This window comes from Camellia sinensis, chromosome 15 (genome assembly GCF_055761805.1).
Source record: "Camellia sinensis isolate YWXY chromosome 15, ASM5576180v1, whole genome shotgun sequence".
Classification (NCBI taxonomy): Eukaryota; Viridiplantae; Streptophyta; class Magnoliopsida; order Ericales; family Theaceae; genus Camellia; species Camellia sinensis.
The window spans coordinates 9,828,368-9,852,229 of NC_138975.1; the positions used below are offsets into that span (position 1 = coordinate 9,828,368).

The 23,862-nt window shown below is 33.8% G+C and overlaps 1 protein-coding gene and 1 pseudogene across 2 annotated transcripts; both read right to left on the minus strand.

Moving 5' to 3' along the window:
• Nucleotides 1-411: 411 nt before the first annotated feature.
• LOC114267435 (GDSL esterase/lipase 1-like) lies at nucleotides 412-2,687 on the minus strand (annotated as a pseudogene). The gene is made up of 5 exons (XR_014356313.1): nucleotides 2,631-2,687; nucleotides 2,225-2,324; nucleotides 1,731-2,014; nucleotides 937-1,162; nucleotides 412-848 (listed from the first exon to the last, which is right to left on the minus strand). The product of XR_014356313.1 is annotated as a GDSL esterase/lipase 1-like (transcript).
• A 3,131-nt stretch (nucleotides 2,688-5,818) lies between these two features.
• LOC114267434 (GDSL esterase/lipase 1) lies at nucleotides 5,819-8,998 on the minus strand. Its single transcript, XM_028208466.2, has 5 exons — nucleotides 8,638-8,998; nucleotides 7,556-7,680; nucleotides 6,763-6,987; nucleotides 6,257-6,512; nucleotides 5,819-6,158 (listed from the first exon to the last, which is right to left on the minus strand). The coding sequence occupies exons 1-5, from the start codon at nucleotides 8,888-8,890 to the stop codon at nucleotides 5,923-5,925; spliced, it is 1,095 nt and encodes a 364-aa protein (XP_028064267.1). The 5' UTR covers nucleotides 8,891-8,998; the 3' UTR covers nucleotides 5,819-5,922.
• Nucleotides 8,999-23,862: the final 14,864 nt, after the last annotated feature.

A 23,862-nucleotide genomic window follows, 5' to 3' on the forward strand; every position in this document is an offset into this window, starting at 1 on the left:
TGATAAGATTCAAACAGTTGAAATGATGTAATATATTATTGCCCATTCAAATGATTGTATCATTGAATCGAAGCTGAAGGCCTATTGGCTTGATGATTACAGAAAAAATAATAATAATTTTAAGGTCAAATTACATTTGTAGCCCCAGTTTTTGACAAAAAGTAGATTTATTTTTTGTAATTTTTTAACCTTAAAATTTTCAGTGTTACCAATTGATGACACTTCTTTAAAAGTTGGATTTAAATCAAAAGCAAAATAATTCATCCACTCTCTTCAAAATTGTTAAAGGATTAGTGTCTAATTTAAAATGATTCATTCCATTTTGAAGAAATAAATTTTCAAATGTAGAGATTGATCACAAAATTCGACATAAAAATGTATACGGATGAATAAAATTTTTCAAAAATAAACTTTTACTAACGAACTTTGCAAAATGTCCATTGATAAGTAATTTTTTGTCAGATTCTATGACAAGTTTATGTATTAGTAGCAAAAGAAAGCTTGAGATGACAATCATAAATGCTCATAATCATACACAACTCTTTACAAGATTGTGTCTGATTCTGTGATCGAATTTTGTACACGTAGAATAACTGACTACAAAATTGACAATCATAGAAGATCAAATAGTTGTTTCATATTGTATGGCCCTGTGACCATAGGACTCCCACTCCACAATAGTTTTGCCAATTGCAAGTTTGTTCCTTCAGTGATGTGAGCTGAATCAAACCACCCATACTCAAAAGGGTTACTACATAGCTCATATTGGGTTGTCCCATTGTTGCCTCCACACCCATTTGACCTATATGTTCCAGTCCCACAGCATAAAGCCTTCCCTTCAGTGAAACCTTGACAACCACAATTAACAAAAAAATTTGATTTCAAAAAACAAATTCTGAAAACGAAACCAAATATAAAGTTAGGTTGGTTCGCAACCTTATTTTGATGGGTTGATAACTCTGTCGCAAAGCACGTTGTAGTAATCAAATAACAAATATTTGAATCCTGGCAACTGGCACTATTTCCTTGAGGGCAATCGACAACATTCTGTTGTGTCGTCGTCCTAGTGCCAAGGGAAATTCTGCAGTCTTGCTCCCGGTGTGCAGCCCAAAGGCCCTGCTTTCTGAAATGCAATTTTCCTTCCTCCCATCTCATAAATTTCCTGTTGGAATTAATTTAGAATTTATTAATTAGATTAAATTGAAAGATTGAGTTCATGTATTCGAGTCCTGAAAGTTTAAGAATCATATGATTATTCAAAGACCTCTAGATAAAGTGTAATACTATGATCATTTGAGGATGTAGACAAGAGGAGAAGAAATTTAGAAATAAAGAGTAATGAGTTAAAGTTACAAAAGGTATTTGTGTTTCTCAGGAGCTCTGTACAGTCTTCAAGGTGTACGTATCTTGAGTTTTATCAATGGTTTTTAGTGTCGAAAATGTTTATATTGCATCTAAATATCTATTATGGATTCTGAGACAAAAGAAATATATATATATATATTATTTTCAATATGGTAACAAAGCTTGGCCTGCTATTTTCCATGGAAGATGCCAGTCCAGTTCAGGCCTATTCTCCCACCACAAGCCCCATATTAATGATCTGATCAACAATTTTTTATGTCTCAGTGTGCATAGATCATCCATAAAAAATAAAACCAATGCTCCAGAAAGAACAATATGTAGCAAACATATATACAATAGTGATAATGAGAGGTTGTTGATCATACTTTGAGAACTTGTTTCAAGTTGCCAATCACCATTTGGAAGTAGTGTCTCTGGTAGAATAGAGTGGCAATGGGGTTGGATGAGGAGAGCTGGAAGTAATCATTGCCACCCATGCTGAACAAGTAGACAGCTATCTTCATCAAATTCTTTGCCTCTGCATCTCCTAGCTTTTGCTTCAACCATTTCTCTACCTTCTTCAAATAATTTAGCCGCCCATTTAGATTATCTGAATTTTTTTTTTTTTTGAAGGAAATGGAAGCACAAATCAGCAGCCATGTAGATTTATCTGCAATGCGGCCCTTCTATCATGCGTCATTAACATTTTTGAACAGAAAAAAACCACATGGAAAACTAGAGAAACCAAAATGAAATCCAAAAGAAACTATAAAGATCACTGGTGTAATTTATTTGGTGACATTTACCCAAACATTTCCTAATTCCAGGAGGAGGAGTTGCTATGGCGAATGAAGATGGAGAAAAGGGGTTTTGCACATACCGCCATTCAAGGCTGAGTCACAACCAAGAACAGTTGAACCTGCTGATGCAAAGTTGATCCCGTCACTGAAATTGTGCTCTCCTGGCTCCAGATATGGTTCCTACTTGGTAGCTTTGAAAACAACACTGCAAAAAAATTAAAAAAAAATTAAAATAATATACCAAATTCCTTTAATCAAGATACTAAAGTGTTATCAAATGACCCCAAGTTAACAATTTTTTTCCAAAAACTTAAATAGATTCAACAATGTTTATCGAGTTGACGCTCTCTTTCATACGAGATCTCTTCACCTAATGCCAATTGATTTTGAGTTCATACCTCCAAAACTCCAACAATGTCAAAGGAAAAGGCAACATGGACTAAATTGATATATAGCTGAGAAAAAACTACCAATAAAATCAGGAACAACACGTCTGTCCATCAGAAACTCAGCCAGTGCGATGTTTGAAGAAAGCTTCACCATATGGGTAGTGTAAAATAACTGATGTATTATTATTGATTTGTATTGATTACAAGATTGTTGTATATATGATCTGTATATTACAAGTCCTATATATATAGAGAGGTTTTGGGAGTAGTAGGTGTAGAGTGGGTGGTGGTAGTGGATGGTAGTGGAGGTGGTGGGTGGTAGTGGAGATGGTAGGTGGAGTTGGTGGTGGGGTAATGGAGGTGTGTAGTGGTAGTGGTAGGTTTTAGTGGGTTTAACAGCCCCCCTCAAACTCAAGGAGGTTAGACACAAACCAACTTGAGTTTGGAGAGAGTTACAAAACAGAAAAATAAACTGATAAATAAAATAAAACAGGATAGGAGACACGGTATGGTCGTGTCAGACCGATGTAGCAGACAGTTTATGGGGTCATGTCGGACCGTTGTAGCAGACACTGTGTGGTCGTGTCAGACCGATGTAGAAGACAGTTTATGGGGTCATGTCGGACCGATGTAGCAGGACAGTTTACGGGGTCATGTCGGACCGGTGTAGAAGACAGTTTACGGGGTCATGTCGGACCGTTGTAGCAGACAGTTTACGGGGTCATGTCGGACCGATGTAGCAGGACAGTTTACGGGGTCATGTCGGACCGTTGTAGAAGCTGACCGGAATCAATGTCGGGACAGTTTATGGGGTCATGTCGGACCGTTGTAGAATGTTGTGGTGGTGTACCAAGGGGGCGACTTAGGGAGTACGCCATGAGGTGACTTGAACATGATACTGTGTATAACCCCCCCTCAAACTCAAATAGGTGTGAAGATAGAAACCTATTTGAGGTTGAAACAAAGGGATTGATAAAGCTGACCGGGGTAGAAGACACTGTATGAGTGGGTAGATAGGCGGCCCAAAAAAAAATATACATGTAGATATATATCGAGCCCTCAAAAGTCGTGCCCTCAAAAGGTGTGCCCGCACCCTCAAAAGGCGTGCCATCAAAAGGCGTGCCCGAATGCATCAAAAGGCGTGCCATGAAAAGGCGTGTCAGTTTGTCGGCGAGAAGAGGCGCGCGATGCGCGTGGCTGCCTCTGTGTCATGGTCTTTATAAACCGAAGCGGAGGAGGCAGAAACGGAGATAGAAAAATAGAGAGAAACCTCTGAAAATTCTTCGTTTTGCTGAGAAAGAGTGCTGAGAGAGAGAGTCTGGAACACTCTGTTGCGAGAGATAGTCTGTAATACTCTGTTGCCCAGAAAATGGCTTCGTCTTCCCGCGGGCTGCTTACCCTCTTTCCCGACCTCAACGAGTCCACAGGAGAGAGAACTGGTGCGGTGGCCAGTGAACCTCAACCAAACACCGCTGGGTTTGCTCCGCTGAACTTTCCGATGCGGTCTGTGGAGCAAAAAATGGCGGTGCAGACGGATGTGGAGGCCAATCAGTACACTTTGAAGGCATGTGTGGAGTCCATGACGGCGGTCACAAATCTGTCGCACCGGCTGCAGAGTAGGACAAATGAGGTGCAGCAGTTAAACTCCCAGCTGGCTCTGCTCCAACGCATGTATAAGGATGCGCGAGCAGAGATAAGCGTGCTAAGGGCAGAAAACAAGGAGCTGAAGCGGAAGGCCACCGTGATGTTCCGATTTGGAGGGCCGCCATATGCTGCAGTGGAGGAGCAAGGAATAGTGGTCATGCCCAGTGGAGTGGGAAACACGGAGGCAACACCGTCAAGGACCGCCCAGGACGGAGGCAAAAAGAAGAGACCGGCGGCAGAGTAGAGAAGAAAATCCTGCCTGTGGATGCGGTTGTTCTGTTTTTTTTTTTTTTTTTTTTTTTTTTTTTTTTTTTTTTGGTGTAAAATGGTGATCGGGGTTGATCCCCTGATATGAATAAAATGTGGGTGTTGTGCAAATGTGTAAATTGTTTTTGTTTTTGTTGTTGTTGTTGTTGTTGTTGTTGTTGTTTTTTTTTTTTTTTTTTTTTTTTTTTTTTTTTGTGAAAAAAGAAAATAAATTGAAAGAGAAGTATGTGAATAAAATTGAAGAGAAATGGGTGAATGTGAATGGAATAAAAAAATAAAAAGGAAATGTGAGATGCAAATTTATTTGGTCAAGTCCGACCACTAATGGAAAAGTGAGATGATGGGTGTGCAAACCAGTTGGTGGTTCGGTTGCTTTGCAAAAGATAGAGTAAAATAAATAAAAAAAAAGAAAAGAAAGTGGAGTGAGGAACAAAAGTGTAAGGAAAAAGAAAAAATATAGATGGGAGAATCTGAGCATCGTGGGAACAGAAGTGTGGGAAAGAATAAAAAAGAAAAATATTGGGTGGATCTTGAGAGAGAGAGAAACCGTGTCTCCCTCCTCCGCAAATGGGTGTGTGTGTAGGAATCTGCTGGGTGTAAAGGTCCGTGCGTGTGATGAGTGGGTTGTGGGAAAAAAAAAAAAAATAAAGAAAAGAAAAGAAAGTAAAGTGAGAGACAGAGAGTGAGGGGATATAGTGGAGATGGTAGTGGTAGGTTAGGTGAGGAGGTGAGTGTGTGTGGTAGGTAGTAGTGGGTTAGGTATTATTATTGATTTGTATTGATTACAAGATTGTTGTATATATGATCTGTATATTACAAGTCCTATATATATAGAGAGGTTTTGGGAGTAGTAGGTGTAGAGTGGGTGGTGGTAGTGGATGGTAGTGGAGGTGGTGGGTGGTAGTGGAGATGGTAGGTGGAGTTGGTGGTGGGGTAATGGAGGTGTGTAGTGGTAGTGGTAGGTTTTAGTGGGTTTAACAGGTAGTAATTCGGCCCCATTGGTTTGCTGCCATTAATGTACTGATCGTTGCCTGGGTCGAAGAGCGAGTTGCTAAAGACAAACAATGCCCGTCTTCTCAGACTTGGGACTCAATTGGGATAATGAGAAAACTTGCAAATAAGATTGAGATACAGAAATGAAAGCTCAAGGTTGCCATAGCTAGCAATTTTTTGTTTTGGCCTGGTTTGTGTACAGAGTTGGTAGTGAATTTTACAAAGGGGTTTTGGGTGGAAGAGCGAAAATTATTCCTTTGTGGCATTTCTACAAACACATTACATACAGCCCTTAAATTGAGTGGATCCACAAACACAAGAGTCTCATGCCAAAAAAAAAAAATTTAGATCAACACAAGGGTCTCATGACAATTATAAATATGAACACATACGAAATGGAATTACATTAGAACTGAAGATTACAACATATTTAACTACCTAATCATAGATCTCTAGAGAATACATGAGTGCTACAAAATTTACAATCATAGAAATTCAAATAGTTGTTTCACATTGTATGGCCCTGTGACTTTAGGACTCCCACCCCACAATAGTTTTGCCAATTGCCAGTTAGCTCCTTCGGTGGTATGAGCTGAATCAAACCACACATACTCAAAAGGGTTACTACATAGCTCATATTCGGTTGTCCCATTGTTTCCTCCACACCCACTTGACCTATATGTTCCAATTCCACAGCATGCTGCCTCTCCTTCCTTAAAACCTTGACAACCACAATTAACAAAAAAAAATTGAATTTTTCAAAAAACAGATTCTGATAACGAAACCAAACAAAAGGGTAAGTATGGTTTGCAGCCTTACCGTATTTTGATGGGTTGATGATTCTGTCATGAAGCGCATTGTAGTAATCAAATATCGAATATTTGAATCCTGGCAACTGGCTCTCTAATTTCTTGAGGACAACCAACAGCATTCTGTTGTGTCGTCGTGCTAGTGCCATGGGAAATTCAGCACAGCTGCCACCAAGATTCGCATTCTGCGGTTTTGCTCCCGGTGTGCAGCCCAAAGGCCCTACATTCTGAAATGCAATTTTCCTTCCTCCCATGGCATATATTTCCTGTCAAAATTAATTTAGAATTTATTAGTTAGTTTTGTGTACGGTAACTGGTTACTTTTGTTAAGCCACTATTCGCTAACAAATTAAATTTTTATTCTTAAATCATTCACACTTTCATTTTCACTCTCATAAAACATTAATTGATATTAATTGATTATTTGTTTTTTAAAAAAATATAGTAACAATAAATAGCATTGTTGGAGTAACTTGAAGATGGTAAAATAGTGATGAGAGTTGTTATTTTTCATACTTCGAGGACTTGTGTCAAGTTGCCAATCACCATTTGTGAGTAGTGTCTCTGATAGGATAGAGTGGCATTGGGGTTCATGGAGTAGAGCCTGAAGTAATCATTGCCACCCATGCTGAACAAATATACAGCTCTCATGAGAAATTTCTTGGCCTCTACATCTCCTAGCTTTTGCTTCAACCACTTCTCTACATTCTTGAAATAATTTAGCTGCTCATGTAGATTTATCTGAATATATATACGAAGGAGATGGAGCAAAAATCAGCTCGTATTATGAGACAAAACTACTGCTTACAGATTATATGGAAGAAATAGTTTAAATAAGTTTTTAAAAATTGATTATTGAGAGGCAAGAGGACAGGCATTTTAAACTTTTGTTTTTCGATTATCAATGACTTGTTTAAAGGTGCACGAGACGAACCCATACAATGGAATTCTAGGCACAACTAGAAGGTCACACTGACAAGTAAATATTAAGTATAACAACAATACCATCTCTCAATTCACAAACTAATGAAGAATTTCATATGAGAATAGTAAGAACTATGTAGTTGGATTAGTGAGAGACCACACTGACATTATAACTGATAACAAGACCAACTGAAAACATGATCTACATATGTAGACGCAAACGCAAACAACGTGAGGCATGTGTGGCTGTTTTCCGTGTAATTTCTTAAAGCCTATTATTGATTAAATCAAATTGAGAAAAAACCAAAAATTCAAGATAAAAATAAATATAAAAAAAACAAATTTGTTAATTGAAATTTTCCATGGAGAAGAGAGTTGCACATACCGGCATTGCAGGCTGTAAGTCACCAAGAACAGTTGAACCGGCTGATGCAAAGTTGATCCCATCAGTGAAATTGTGCTCTCCAGGCTCCAGATATGGTCCCAACATAGGTAGCTTTGCAAACAATGCTATAAATAAATAAATAAATAACTCAATGTGATTCATATTCATAATATCTGTTATGTCATCAATGATCACTTAAGCAAATCAGTGCACAAGAAGAGAGAATAAATTGAAAGTAGACAAAATTTAAACCCAAGACTTTATTGAAATCAAAATTCTTAGCTATGTTTGGGCCATGGATTTATAAGTAGGGGAAATGTGAATGAAGTATGGCTATATTTTACACACAATTTCTCTTTTTCTTTACAAATCACTATCCAAATCTTTAATCTAAACACAACCTTTTAAGTTACCAGATTCCTTAAAAACTTCAACAGTTAAGAAATAGATCTATATCAAGCTAACACTCCTCTTCATGTGACCCCTACACCTAATGTTAATTGATTTTGGGTTCAATATCTCAAAATATTCAGAATGAAATCCCCTGTACTCATGTCTACCTATTTCTTTGTCTCAAAACACTTAGGCCATGTTTGTTTGGGCGGACTGGATTAGCATTCCATGACTAATAGTTCTAGGATTACAAATCCATTGGATTATGTATCCTATCTTAACTAATAGTCAAGTTTAAAATAATTAGTCCGTACTTCAATTGTTTAACCAAATATCGTATTAATAATTTTATTAGACTATTAGTCCAACCCCAAGCTTATGTCCATCCAAACAAGCGTGGCCTCAGAACTCATATCATGTATTGGTTTGTGGATTAGTCGGTCAAGTGGGCCAGAGACCCACTTATCAAAAAAATTAACAACACAACTCAAGATTTTCAATGATTAGTGGTTATGGGCATTTTACAATGAAAAAGTTTAGGAACACAAAAAATCAATCACAGTACCGGACAAAGTAGGTACCACCTTTTTTTTTCTTTTTTTTCTAACAATCAAACAATGTAAAAGATTCCAACAATGTGAAAGGAAAAGCTAACATGGACTAAATTGATGTAAATGAGAATAGATTACCAATAAAATCAGGGACAACTCGGCCATCGGAGACTCGGCCGGTGGGATGTTTGAAGAAAGTTTCACCATATGGGTAGTAATCGGGCGCCGTTGGTTTGATGCCATTGATGTACTGATTGTTGCCTGAGTCAAAGAGCGAGTCACCGAAGACAAACAAGGCCGGTCTATTCTGGGGCCTCAGGGACTCAGTTGGGACTATGACAATGCTTGCTAATAAGATTGACACACAGACATGGAAGCTCAAGTTTTCCATAGCTAGCTTTTTTTGTTCTGTTTTGATTGGTTTGGTTTCTGTACAGAGTTGTTTGTGAATTTATAGGGGGTTTGAAAGACTGAAAATTGTTTCCTTGAGGCTTTTCCGCACGCGAAAAATGCTTCGTACCACCAATTTAAGACGTGGAGATGGATCACGTGTTAATTTTGTTACAATGAATGGGAGTACCAAACTAGGAATATTTTTTGTGGGCAAATTACATATACACCCCTTCAGGTTTAACAAAATTACAGATACCCCTGAGGTTTGAGAAATTACGAATTCCCCCCTGAATGCTATATTTGCATAAGAAATTAGGGGGTAATTTGTTATGAAATATAAACCTCAGGGGGTAAATTGTTATGAAAATACAAACCTCAGGGGGCGGGATGTAATTTCCGAAACCTCAGGGGGGTATCTGTAATTTAACCAAACCTGAAGGGGTGTATATGTAATTTGCCCTATTTTTGTTTAGTTTAAATTTATTTTATTTTTTTGGGACTAAAAATAAGTTAAAAAATTTAAATATATATATTTTTTTATCAAAAAAAAATCACTCAACTTTCAAATATACCAATTTTTTAAAATTTTATACCAAAAAAAATTAAAAAATTATTTAAATAGGCAACTTTAAACGGCATACTTCTTTTACTACTCACAAATGATTTAAAATAAATTCACAAATTATTATTTTAAAAGGGCATTTATTTATAGATCTCTTTTCACTTTCATATATTCTATTTAATTTAAATTATTTTTTATATTTCAATAAATTCTATGGGTGACATAATTACTAAAACACTCTTAATAATAATATGGCGAAATACGCATTAATGTTCACACTGTCAAATTTATTTATTTATTTTTATTTTATAAAATTACATATTCAAGTAAGATCTTATTTTACAGATCTGATTAACTCCGTTTCAAATATATAAATTTCATAATATATATATGTGTGTGTGTGTACCACAAAAAATATGAATTTTTAAAGTTTAATATATAAAAATTACAAAATAGTACAAACCAATATGCTAAGAGCAACAACAATGGACTAGCTAAATGTTATGTTTAGGGTTGTACGCGGTGTGATTCGGACGGTTTAAGAGTAAAATTACAAATCGAATGTCGATTTGGCAGATTAGCGGATTGACAAATTACGGTTTGGACGGTTTTTGACAGATTGACAGATTGAAGAATATTCTAACTAATTATCATACATTTGCATAATATATAACACTAATTTGCATAATATTTTTTAGATATATAACACAAAATAATTTTACATAATATGTTTCATATATATAATTACTAATTTATAATAAATTTCATATCTTAAATCTCTCTCACATTCATTTTTACATTGATATTTCATTGGAGGTTACAAAATATATATGTATTAACTATAGCAGAGTGGAGCAGTTCGGTTGGCGGATTATAAATTTTAAAGTTTAAATCGTTGTTAGCGGTTAGAAGAGTGCGAATTGATGCAGTTCGATGTGATTTTAGCGAATTGGGCCGTATTTTGCACAGCCCTAGCTCAAAACATTGTTTTGTCCTGCAATGGAGCTGTTAACTTGTGTGTTAGTGTCAGTTGTTAGTGTCGTGGGGTCGTCCGACTGGTCGTCCCACCCGAACGTCCGGACTCTTCAAGTAAAAAAAAAATTTGCAGTAGATCGGCTGACTGTTTTTTTTTGTCGACCGACTCTTTTTAGTGTCAGATGTTGGACAATCTTCAATATATTTAAAAATTAATTCTGTTTGTATACTTAACAACAAACGGAATACACAAGAAATAAAAGAAATGAGAGAGATAGTTTGATTACAAAAATCAAACTAGAAAATAAAATAAATAAATAAAACATATTTTTATTTTGTTACAAAAACAAAATCAAAATCTGAAACAAGAAAAATAATAAAATAGAAAAGTAAATTAATTACTTACCAAATTAATTTGTTGAACGAATTTTCTGATCAAGTCTAGTGTTTAACACTGTGTCCTCAAGACAGATTCGTCCTCTCCATGGTGCTTTCAGATTGTGGGCGTCTATCTCCCAGGATAAAATGATCAACAGTGAATAGTAGCAGCACTACATACTATTCACACAACAAACACACTAAGTGTTTACACTCTTTCTCACAAGGAAAATAATGCAGCAAAATATAAAGAGAGCAGACAGATTTTTGGACGAAATTGAAGTAAAAAATCTAAATAAAGGACTGCTTATTTATAAATAGAGTGGTGGTTGTTCGGTTTAAATTTAACAGGTACAAAACCTGTTTGAATAGGTATTGAATCTGTTCGGGACAGATTGATCGGTTAAGGCACTGTTTGGTTTGAATTTTAAACAGATATTGAATCTGTCCGGTTTTAATTCAAACAAATTGGAACCTGTTGGGTTTAAATTTAAACAAATATTGAATTTGTTCAGTTGGAAAAAACTGGACAGATTTTATTTCAAAAAATAAAATTAATTTCAAATATTTTTTGCCCAAAAAATAATTAGTATTAGACTGGACAAGCCCAACCCAACATCACACCACACACCCGCGCCCAGCCCGTCCGCCTAATCGGACGGACATAAGCGGCGGCGACGCGCGTGTGTGTTTACTTTTGGGTCCAACGGGTCTAGCCCAATTTGCCTATAATCTCTCCTTTCTACAAACTTGGGATGCTCCTTGGAGCCCTCCCCAAGTTACAAACCCATGCCTTATAAACCCACAAAATTCTTTCCACCAAACTAATGTAGGACAAACCTTAAACCACACCTCTAAGAAATTTCCACCAAAATTCCATTTCTATCTAGCTTACTTTGGCTTCAATTTCCCATTCACACAATAATGGTTTTGAGCAACCAAATATACTATGCGAATCACAACGCAACGTAGAACGTGTTACCACTTAGACCCGCCAATCTTGGCGTATGGGTCTCACCTAAAAAATAGACCAAAGTTAAGGAAAAATCATATTTTCCAAAACCATTTCTAACAATCCCCCACATGAATGAAATTTAATGATAACGGAAATTCAACAATATGCAGAATTTGTTAAAAGAGTACAAATCGAAAATATCTTACATCAGGATAGGTAGCTTTCGGCATTGAACCTTCCCTAGTGATAACCTATCGGACTTACTAGCTAACCACTGGATGCGATGCCTTGAATTGTTCAGCCGTTTGTGTAAGCCAAGACAATAAATTTCACACAAAATATCTTCTGACATATCTTGGTTCTCACGGTTGTGTTCATTTTGGCTTGAACATTCTTGGTTGTTCATGAGTGCTTCTAGAGAATTTAGCCTCTTCATTCTCATAGAACCGGGCCCAGTTCAACACTCATATAAATAATTCTTATTGTGAGTATCTCTTATACTCGTCTTGATTTTATGCCTAAATCAAGGTACAAGTAATCATTAAAAGCTAAGCTTATCCTTAAACTCTTGTAGACAACATATGTTGCAGCTATCACTCTCACCATAGGAATGAGTAGAGAATTTTAAATCCCTTGACGATTTCTTGTGAGCCACATATAACTTAGTTGTCCCTTTGAACTTAGTTATTGGGATCTCCAGTCATATAACTAGGGTTACCATTATGATGACTTTTATGTAATAGGCTTTAATCTCATCCCCTTCGATAAACTATACACTTGCTCTTTTGTCAAACATTTTGTTACCGGATCCGCAATATTCTTTTTAGATTTTATATAATCTATTGAGATTATTCCATTTGAAAGCAATTGCCTTACGATACTATGTCAACGACGAATATGTCGTTACTTACCATTATACATATGATTATGTGCCCTGCCTATTGCAGATTAACTATCACAATGAATGTAGATAGCTGGCACTGGTTTTCGCCACATTGGAATGTCTTCTAAAAAGTGACAAGGCTATTCTATTTCTTCTCCTGCTTTGTTTAAAGCAATGAACTCAGATTCCATTATGGACTGTGCGATGCATGTTTGTTTCATGGATTTTCAAGAAACAGCAACGCCTCCCAGAGTAAAGATATATCCACTAGTGGATTTTGAATCTTTAGTATCCGATATTCAATTGGCATCACAATAACCTTCGAATACTGCTGGATATCGAGTAAAGTTCAAATCATGATCACGGGTAAATCTCAGATATCTAAGAACCCGAATGATCGCTTTCCAATGGTCTTCTTTGGGATTATTAGTGTACCTACTCAATTTATTGACAGCATAAGCTATATCAGGACAAGTACAATTCATTAGGTACATTAGGCTTCCAATTATTTGGGAGTATTTTAACTAAGACACCATATCATCTTTATTTTTGATAAATAACGACTGATGTCTACAGGTGTTCTGGCTATATTCATATCATTCTTCATAAATTTATCAAAAAAGATTTCAATATAATGTGATTGAAATAATGCATATCTGTCAGATGTTTTAATAATTTTCATTCCTAATATTACATCTGCGACCCCCATATCTTTCATATCAAATCTTTTATTCGGCATTTGCTTAGTTGATTTGATCATGTTTTGACTACTTCCAATGATAAGCATGTCATCAACATAAAAACAAACTATGACATATCTTTGGTTAGTGTTTTTAACATAGATGCAATTGTCACATTCGTTTATCTTAAACTCATTAGTAAGCATAGCATGATCAAATTTTTCATACCATTGCTTAGGTGCTTGTTTTAATCCATGAAGAGATTTTACAAGCCGACAAACTTTCTTTTCCTGCCCTGGCACTACAACCCCTTCAGGTTGCTCCATATAGATCACTTCATTTAGATCGCCATTTAAGAAAGCTGTCTTAACATCTATTTGATGTATTTCTAAATTATACAATGCTGCAATAGCAATAAGCATGCGAATGGATGTTATTCTTGTCACAGGAAAATATGTGTCAAAATAGTCCAGACCTTCCTTTTATCTGTAACCTTTTACCACAAGTCTTGCTTTATACTTGTCTATTGAACCATCTGCTTTCAATTTTCTCTTGAATATCTATTTATATCCAAGAGGTTTAGAACCAGGTAGAAGATCCACCAATTCCCAAGTATGATTTTGTATAATGGATTCAATTTCATTATTAACAACCACTTTCCAAAAAGGTGCTTCAGGACCCGTCATTGCTTTCTTAAAGCTTTGAGGTTCATTTTCTAACAGGTATGTTAGAAAATCTGGACCGAAGAATTTTGAAGTTCTTGCTCTCTTACTTCACCTTGATTCATCATTAGTTAAATCCTGGTGGTCGAGACCATTACTAGTCTCTTGTGTTTAATTGTCATTAGTCTTTTGACTTTGTGTACAATAATAAGTTCTTTTCTGTGAACTTAATTCCTGTCATTTCTTGTAAAGAAAGACATGTTCAAAAAACACAGCATTCCTTGACTCTATAATAGTTTTCACATTTATATCAAGTATTTCTGATTTATAAGTCAGAAACCGATATGCACTACTATTCTAAGCATAACCAATAAATACACAATCCACTGTTTTTTGTCCTATCTTTGTCTTTTTCGGAACAAGAACTTCAACTTTTGCCAAACACCCCCACACTTTTAAATATTTATAGGAAGGTTGTCAACTTTTCCATAATTCATAAGGAGTAATGTTGGTTTTCTTGTGGAGTATTATGTTAAGAACATAATTAGCAAACAATATTGTTTTCCCCCACAAGTTCTGCGATAAGCTTGAACTTAGTAACATGGCATTCATCATTTCTTTAAGGGTTCTATTCTTCCTTTCAGCAATTCCATTTTGCTGTGGAGAATAGGGTGCGGTAGTTTGATGAATAATGCCATGTTGTGCGCAAAATTCATTTAAAGGTGCATCATATTCATTACCCCTATCACTTCAAACCATTTTAATGGTTTTACCAAGTTGATTTTCAACTTCAGTTTTGTAGAGTTTAAACATTTCTAAAGTTTCATCTTTACTTCTAAGTAAGTATACATAACAATATCTTGTGCAATCATCGATAAATGTTATGAAATACTTTTTGCCTCCTCTAGTTTGAACAAATTTAAGATCACTTACATCAGTATGAAGTAATTCTAGAGGTTCGATTTTTCTTTCAACTGATTTAAATGGAGTCTTAATTAGTTTCGCTTCTACACAAATCTCACATTGGTGATTAGGATCAATTTCAAACTTTGGTATATAGTCCAAACTAATTAATCTACGCAAAGCATTAAAATTCACATGTCCTAATCTACCATGCAATGAATTCGACTCAAGAATATAAGCAAAAGATGTGTTATTCTTATTAATATCAAGTTTTGGTACAACCGTCATTACATTCAACTTGAAGAGACTTTCACTCATGTATCCCTTACCAACATACATACCATTCTTTGTTAATACAAATTTATCTGACTAAAAAACAAGCCTAAAACTATTTTTACTTAACAAAGAACCAGAAACTAAATTCCTTCGGATGTCTGGTACATGCAGTACGTTGTTGAGGGACAATTCCTTCTCTAATGTCATCTTCAAGATCATCTTTCCTTGTCCAGCCACAGTAGAAATAGAAGAATTTCTCATGAAAAGTTGTTCACCATTTGCAGCCTCATTATAAGTTGTGAACATCTTCTTGTCCATACAAAGGTGACGAGTTGCCCTAGTGTCAACCCATCATTCCTTGAAATTTCCAACCAAATTAGCCTTAGACACCACAGCAGAGAGGTTGGTATCATTTTCCCCGTCAAAAATGTTATCTAATTTTGTTATATTGGCTTGATTGGTGGTCTTTTTGCTTGCACTTTCGTGATCCTTCTTAAGGCGGCGGTAATCAGAAGCTCAATGTCCGATCTTGCCACAATTATAGTATTTACCTTTGAACTTTTTATTGCCATTGTTGTTGCCTTATTTAGGACCATCTTCAATAAACTTTCTCTTTTTGTTATGTAGTTTGTGCACTTGTTCAACCACATTAGCCTTAGACTCAATAGAGTTTTTACCATTCCTCTTTTCAGCCTTATGGTTATCTTCCTCAATTCTTAGTCTTACAATCAATTCATCCATGGTCATCTCCTTGCGTTTATATTTTAAATAATTTTTGAAATCTCTCCAAACCGGTGGTAACGTTTCTACTATAGCAGCGACTTGGAAAGGCTTGCTAAGAGACATACCTTCAAAATGAATATCATGAAAAATTAATTGAAAATTTTGAAATTAAGAAATTACCGTTTGGGAGTCTACCATAACGAAGTCTAGAAATTTACCGACAACAAATTTCTTTGTGCCAGCATTTTGTCTTGTATTTTTTCTCCAAAGAATTTCACAATTCTTTTTTTATTTTCAGAGGGCTGTAAACATTATACAGCAAGTTGTCAAGACTATTGAGGATGTAGTTTCTGCACAGAAAATCAAAATGTTTCTATGCGTCTACAGCGGCAACAACTTGCCGATCACTTTCATCCTCTCTAAGTACTGGAGTCTTTTTACGGAGAAACCGGGCCAAATTTAGAGTTGTAGGATAGAACAGCATTTTCTGCTGCCATCTCTTAAACTCAGTGCCATTAAATTTTTTTGATTTTTCTTCATGATTTATTGGAACTTGAACATGGTTCTGGATAGGGACCAGAGTTGTTGTAACGATCAGATTTGGAGTACTACTTTCAGCAGCCATAATATCTGATTACAAAAATAAATAAAAAAAAGCACACACACACACACACACACAAATTAATTTTCTAGTTACTAAAACTAGAAAATAAATTATAATACAAAATAATTTTATTTTCTTTGTTACTAAAACTAGAAAAATAAAATACCACAATAATTTTTTATAACACAAATTAACATTCTGCAATTGTTAATGACACCAGTATATTACTACTAGTTATCAAAGAAAATAAATAATATGTTACTACTATTTGTATTTTCTAACCAGAATATCACTTTGTGAAAGTACAGAAAATTAAATATAATAAAGACACCAAATATATTTTGTTTTAAAATTGTTGGACAATCTTCATTATATTTAAAAATTAATTCTGTTTGTGTACTTAACAACAAACGGAATACACAAGAAATACAAGAAATGAGAAAGATAGTTTGATTACGAAAATCAAACCAGAAAATAAAATAAATAAATGAAACCGATTTTTATTTTGTTACAAAAACAAAATCAAAATCTAAAACAGAAAAAATAATAAAACAGAAAAGTAAATTAATTTGTTGAACGAATTTTCTGATCAAGTCCAGTGTTCAACACTGTGTCCTTAAGACAGATTCGTTCTCTTTATGGTGCTTTCAGATTGTGGGAGTTTATCTCACAGGATAAAATGATCAACTATGAATAGTAGCAGTACTACACACTATTCACACAACGAACACAGTACGTGTTTACACTCTTTCTCACAAGGAAAATAATGCAGCAAAATATAGAGAGAACAGACAGATTTTTGGACGAGATTGAAGTGAATGACTGCCTATTTATAGATAAAGTGGTGGCTGTTTGGTTTAAATTTAACAGGTACAAATCCTGTTTGAACAGGTATTGAATCTGTTCGGGATAGATTGATTAGTTAAAGCACTGTTTGGTTTGAATTTTAAACAGATATTGAATCTGTCCAATTTTAATTCAAACAAATTGGAACTTGTTGGGTTTAAATTTAAATAGATATTGAATCTGTTCGGTTGGGAAAAACTGGACAGATTTTAATTCAAAAATAAAATTAATTTCAAATATTTTTGGCCCAAAAAATAATTAGTATTGGGTCGGACAAGCCCAACACAACCTCACACCACACATCCGCGCCCAGCCCGCCCGCCTAATCGGACGGAGGCGACGCGCGCGTATGTGTTTATTTTTTAGTCCAATGGGTCTAGCCTAATTTATCCATAACCTCTCATTTCTACAAACTTGAGGTGTCCCTTGGGGCCTTCCTCAAGTTACAAACTCATGCCTTATAAATTCACAAAATTCATCCCATCAAACCAATGTGGGACAAGCCTTAAATCATACCTTTAAGAAATTTTCACCAAACCTCCATTTCCATAGAGCTCACTTTGGCTTCAATTTTCCATTCACTCGATAATGGTTTTGAGCAATCAAATATACTATGTGAATCAAAACGCGACATATAATGCGTTACTACTTAGACCCGCCAACTTTAGCATATGGGTCACACCTAAAAAAATAGACCAAAGTTAAGGAAAAATCATATTTTTCAAAACCATTTCTAAGATGGTAAGTTAACAAGTAAAAGAGGGAGAGAGAGAGAGAGAGAGAGAGAGAAAAGAAAGAGAGAGGGCACTGACAGTGCAGTGGGGTGGGAGCCACTACACTTTTCAATTATTATTTATTTTATTTATTGTTTATATATATATATATATATATATATATATATATTCTTAACACATACTTTAATGCATCTATTGCACTATCACTCATTCTCTAAAATTAACAAACTCTTAACACACATTTTTTGGCATCACTTTTATCACTTTTTGTCATATAATACATACTTTAATACACTTTTTTAGCTATCCTATTGTGGATGCTCTAAGGGTTCAAAAAAAATTGTAAGAGTCAAATTATTTATAAAATATATTAAATATGAGAATTTGAATTTGGTGGATTAAATGTCAAGACTTATAAGACTAATTTATATACAAATACTTGAAAGAGAATTTCCTAATAATTTTCTTATTAAATTAGTTCCTTTCATATATATTTTTTATTTTTTTGGAGTATTTTAATGAATTTTTAAAAAATTGATTTAAGTTCGATTTTTTTTACGACAAAACCATCTAAAATTTTTTTAAAACGGACTTACAAACCGACTTAGGCACCGTTTGGGAAGTGAGTTTATGGGCTTTTTTGGCTATTTTAGCCACAAAAGACAAAATAGACTATTTTAACCACAACAAACAAAATATCACATTCAACCCATAATCATTACACTCTTCTCTCACAAAAAAAGTCAAAAAAGTCAAAAAGCCAAAAAGCCCTTCCCAAACCAAGCTTTTTAGCCCAGGCTAAAATAGCCAAAAAAGCCAAAAAGCCAACCCACTTTCCAAACGGAGGCTTATAAGCCTTCCCATATGAAGTAAGATGTTCCAAGATTTTTCAAACTCTTTTTTTTTTTGGTTTTTGAACAGAGATTTCTCAACCTAAATACATCAAGATTTAAGGACCCTCGTCTCGTCTCTTTAACTGACAAATATGAAATCCACCTATGTGATTATGAAGTCCTTTGACAAGATTACAAATATGAAATCCAACATTAAACCTTTATAGTCATTCTTGAGATACATAAGCCTAAATCATAGGTGCTGCTAAATAAATTTACTAATTTTTTTTCTACACTCACCTAAGCTCACTTTGAAACTGGTTCTATATTTATAAAAAATATAATTGTAGTGATCCGAATTTTTTTTAAGTCATTATTTATTATTATTATGGTTATTATTATCTTATTTTATTTTTAACTTTGTTAATTGTGTGGTCATATGAGAATTTATTATGATATTGAATGAATTTAATATGATAATTAATTAATTTAATGTGTTATTTAATTATATAAAATTAATCTAAATATTTAAATATTTATATTCGTTATATAAAAAAAAAGAGGTGTTATATATAGATATATATATATTTAATCTTATATTTATATTTATATATATTATAATTATATTATATTATATATTATAATAGTTGATTAAGTTCCAATCAATGTGTTTGGTTGAAATTTTTTGGATTGAGTTTTTGAAAACTTAGTTTTTTGGTTTTCGTATTTTTTTTATTTTTAGTGAATATTTTTAAAATTTTAAACATTTTTTTTACTTTTTTAGATGCACTTTACTTAGATGTATTTAAAAAGTAAAAAAATTGTGAAAAATATTTTAAAATTTTAATAAATATATAAAAATATAAAAAATGTACTGAATTCTCGTATTTTTTTTGTATTTTTAGTATTTAGTGAATTTTTAAAAGATTTTTTTCATAAATTTTTTACTTTTTAAGTATATTTATGTTAAGTATGTCTAAAAAGTAAAAAAAATTACTTAAAATATTAAAAAAAATTCAATAAAATTAAAAAAAATATGAAAAATAAGAAAGTAGAATTTTTTGAAAAATATTTTTAAAAAAATATAACCAAGCAAGTTGAATAGGATTAGGAACCAATCAAAGAAAGAAATGAAAGAAAAGAGGAACGGGGCAGGAACGGCGCCGAGAGAGAGAGAGAGAGAGAGAGAGAGAGAGTGCTGTGTGTGGCTGTGTGGCGTGAAAGAGGAACGGAGAAAGAAGGTGGAGAAAAAGAATAAAAAGTGTTAGGGTTTTGTTTCGATGGCTCTATTAGTTCTTTAAATAATTTTTTAATCTTTAAAATAATATTGTGAGTATAAATTTCATTTTTTTTATTTATGTTTAATTTGTTGTTTTTATTTATTTATTTGTTTTTATTTATTTGATGTTAGTTTGATTATGTTTTTATATAAAGATGATAGATTGATTTTAATTATTTTGATTAGTTGTGTATGTAAGGTTTAGGCTTTTTAGATGAATTTATTTTATGGTTGTAATCACCCTTATATGAAATTAAAATAAATTAGAAATCTATAGATAAATTACTTACACTCCACCATGACTTCATGAATTGTTATTTTATTTGAGTGTTGCGAGAAAGACTGTATAAAAAAAAGTGAGGATTATGAGATTTATTTGAATACCTTAGGCTTAACATTGTTATATTTATTCTCATGAGAGATGTTATGTAAATATATATTGTTGTCTCGTACTCATGAGTAGACAAGTACTTTGATTTATGCGTGTACGTATATGCTAACATTACAGGGAGTGTAAGTCAAACTCGGGACGATATCCTCGTGCAAGTTTGGCTTCGGAGTGGTGTTAGGTATACGGGAGGCACATGGGATATATGTGTAGGCTAAAAGGGGAGGGCCGAAGTGGTGGAGTTAAGGTACAAAGAATTTAATTATACGTTGCTTAGTGTAGTGTGAATTGTGTTGATTTGTACATCTTGAAAAAATAGTAAACGATTTCGATAAATTATGAAATTTCAGCAGAGGCATGTATACATGATTCTAGACAACTTTTGTGTTTTAAATCTTTATTGAAAATATCGATTAGAATTTATAATCGAATAATTTCGGTTATTATAGTTTTTGATTTATTTTAGCAATGCAGATTTTAGAGACTATTTTAACCCACTAAACGAGCTCATTTTTATTGATTTCACGTACACTGAAGTAAAACATTATTCTGCACACTTTTCGTGTTTTGAACTTTTCCGAAAAAAATCATCTTAGGATAATTTCTGTTCGTTTTCAGTTTCAGATTTTTCGGTTGAAATCTGTCTAGATTTTTATATCAAGTTTTTCTCTCAATCCGTTCAGTTTTTGTTAAATTCGTTCGCAATATGTTTAAGAAAATTTGATTCTGTATAACTTTCGTTCTTTGAGCTTTGATCAATTCAAATTATTTAAGCATGAAACGGTGCATTTTTATATTTCTTCAGCAAGTTACTTATGATTAATTTATACTAACTTCATTTTTTTTGTAGGATGGTAGGTCTTACTAACTTTTCATGTAGGGCTGACCCACCATATTTTTATTTATATTTTGTTTATTTTATAATCAATTTATATTTCGTTGTGTACGGACAAGAAACTAAATGCCATCATATCTCAAGAAACTACCCATTCGTTTTGATGCGGTTGGAACTACTTGTCTTGTCCCGTAATAAGAATTTAATATAGTTTTGTTTGTGTCTGGTGGACACATTGGTGTTAAATCTTATACTCATACCAGTGTACATGTATACTAACTCGTTTTGTTTCTTAACAACTCGGGTGCGTTCTGTTTGAGCGCAGCCGGCCTTCCTTTGCAGGATTAGTTAAGGCCATGGTGGTGACAAGAAATAACTATGATCGTAGGAGATGTCGTTTGGACTTCTTTAAGTTTTTCTTGAGTTTAGGGTTGTTAGTATTTATATATTTTTATTTTCTCTTTTGACTTTGGTATTGGAATAATTTGGCATGGTTTGTAACCATACTTTATTTAAGTTTTTTAACTAGTTGTTTCTACCTTAATATTGAGACATTAGTTAGTTATGAATTATGGTAAATGGTTTGGTTGGAGTTTAGTTTTTTGTTTCAAGATTTAGATGATGGAAAATTAATTGAGGTTTAGTTATAATTTAATATTTAATTGTCCAAATTTTAAGGCGTAATAATAATGATATATAAATATAAATTTTATGCATAATTTTTATATAAAATGTTGTGACCCTTATAGTTCATTCATCTCCAATCTAATTATCTTTCATTATGATTTATAATGAAAGATTGTCACTATTAATTGAGTTTCGTTTTTTTAAGGGGTTTGGTTATGGTGTGCAACTTATACCTTACACCTTATACCTTACCTTACACCTTACACTTACACCTTTTGTAAAAAATTAAACCTTACACTTACACCTTTTTTGAGGTTGCACACCATATGCAACCCACTTACACCTTACACCTTACACTTACACCTTACGCTTACACCTTATACTTATACTTACACCTTACACTTACACTTTTTGTGTAAGTGGCACATGGTGTGCACTTGCACACTTAAGAAAACTCCTTTTTTAAGAAAAATTTATCTATAAATCAATTTCCTTATAAGAATCTTGGCAGGTGGGATGTGGGAACAGTGATGGCCGTTGTCGGCTGGGAGGACCACATTTTTCCTTCACATTATTACTTCTCGCCCCTTGTGAAAGGAGTTCAGATCCACTCCTCAAACTTCCCACCAAGGATCCTCTAGAGTGAAATTTCTCTAAAGTTTCCTAGAGTGCTACATTGTGTGGTTGAGATTTACTGGCAAGTCACATCAGAAAAATTGATGTGACTTGCCAGTAAATCTCAACTACACACTGTAGCACTTTAGGAAACTTTAGGAAAAAATCACTCTAGAGGATCCTTGCTCCAAACTTCCTCCTTCTTTCCCTACGGCCAACGGTCTAGATGCATTCAAACAGATCTAACAGTCCAAATTAACTCAGAGTTGCAAGCCACATAAATAGTTTGTCGGTAAGGCTGCCACATAGACAAAGTACCACACAGAGCTTGAAACTCCCTAACCCACGTTAACGTTCAACTCAAACAAATTTAAAATACTTTTTTTATTATTTCGGTTTGCCGCTTCAAATGCTAGTTTAAAAATTTTAAAATTTTGATTTCAAATCTGAGGTTAAGTTTTTTTGAACTAAGATTAAGTTTGGCAATTAAAAAAAAAATTAAAAAATCAAAAAATTATCAAGTAAATTAAAAAGTTATTTACCATTCACAAAATAAAAAATAAAAAATTAATAAACATAATATTAAATGCCAATCACGTCTACAGCAGCCTATGTACAGACCTTGTCGCATAATAGTGAAAGGAAAACATAACAATTATTACATGTGTATATTGGATGGTAAAGTTGGTTCGTGGGGCTCATCACATGTCCCTATTTTCTAATTGGAATATTATATGCGTATAAAAAATTATATACATCGGATATTTTTAACTACATGATCAAATTAGTTTTGTATAAAAAATAGACGGTGATATAATTAGCATGTGACAAAAAAAATTAACACGATCAAATAACTATCGATATCCAATGAACATGTAAAAACAACATGAGTTTTTACAAGAATATAGTACTCGACGAGTTCTACACATTAAATGGTTCCGATTAGAAAAAAGGGACGCGTGGTGAGCCCCCACGAGCCAAACAACATCGTCCAATCAATGGCCAAAAAGTAAGCAATCTTTTCTCATATCCTTTTCAGCTAATGCATTGCCCAACCGTACCAATTCATTAATTATCTTCTCCAACACACTTATTTATACAATATTTTAATACATATTTTTTCATAAAAGGCAAAAAATTAATCCAAACATTCATATTTTTTTCTGAATTTTTTAGTCGAAAAAGATAAAAAGTGTACTTATTTAGGACACC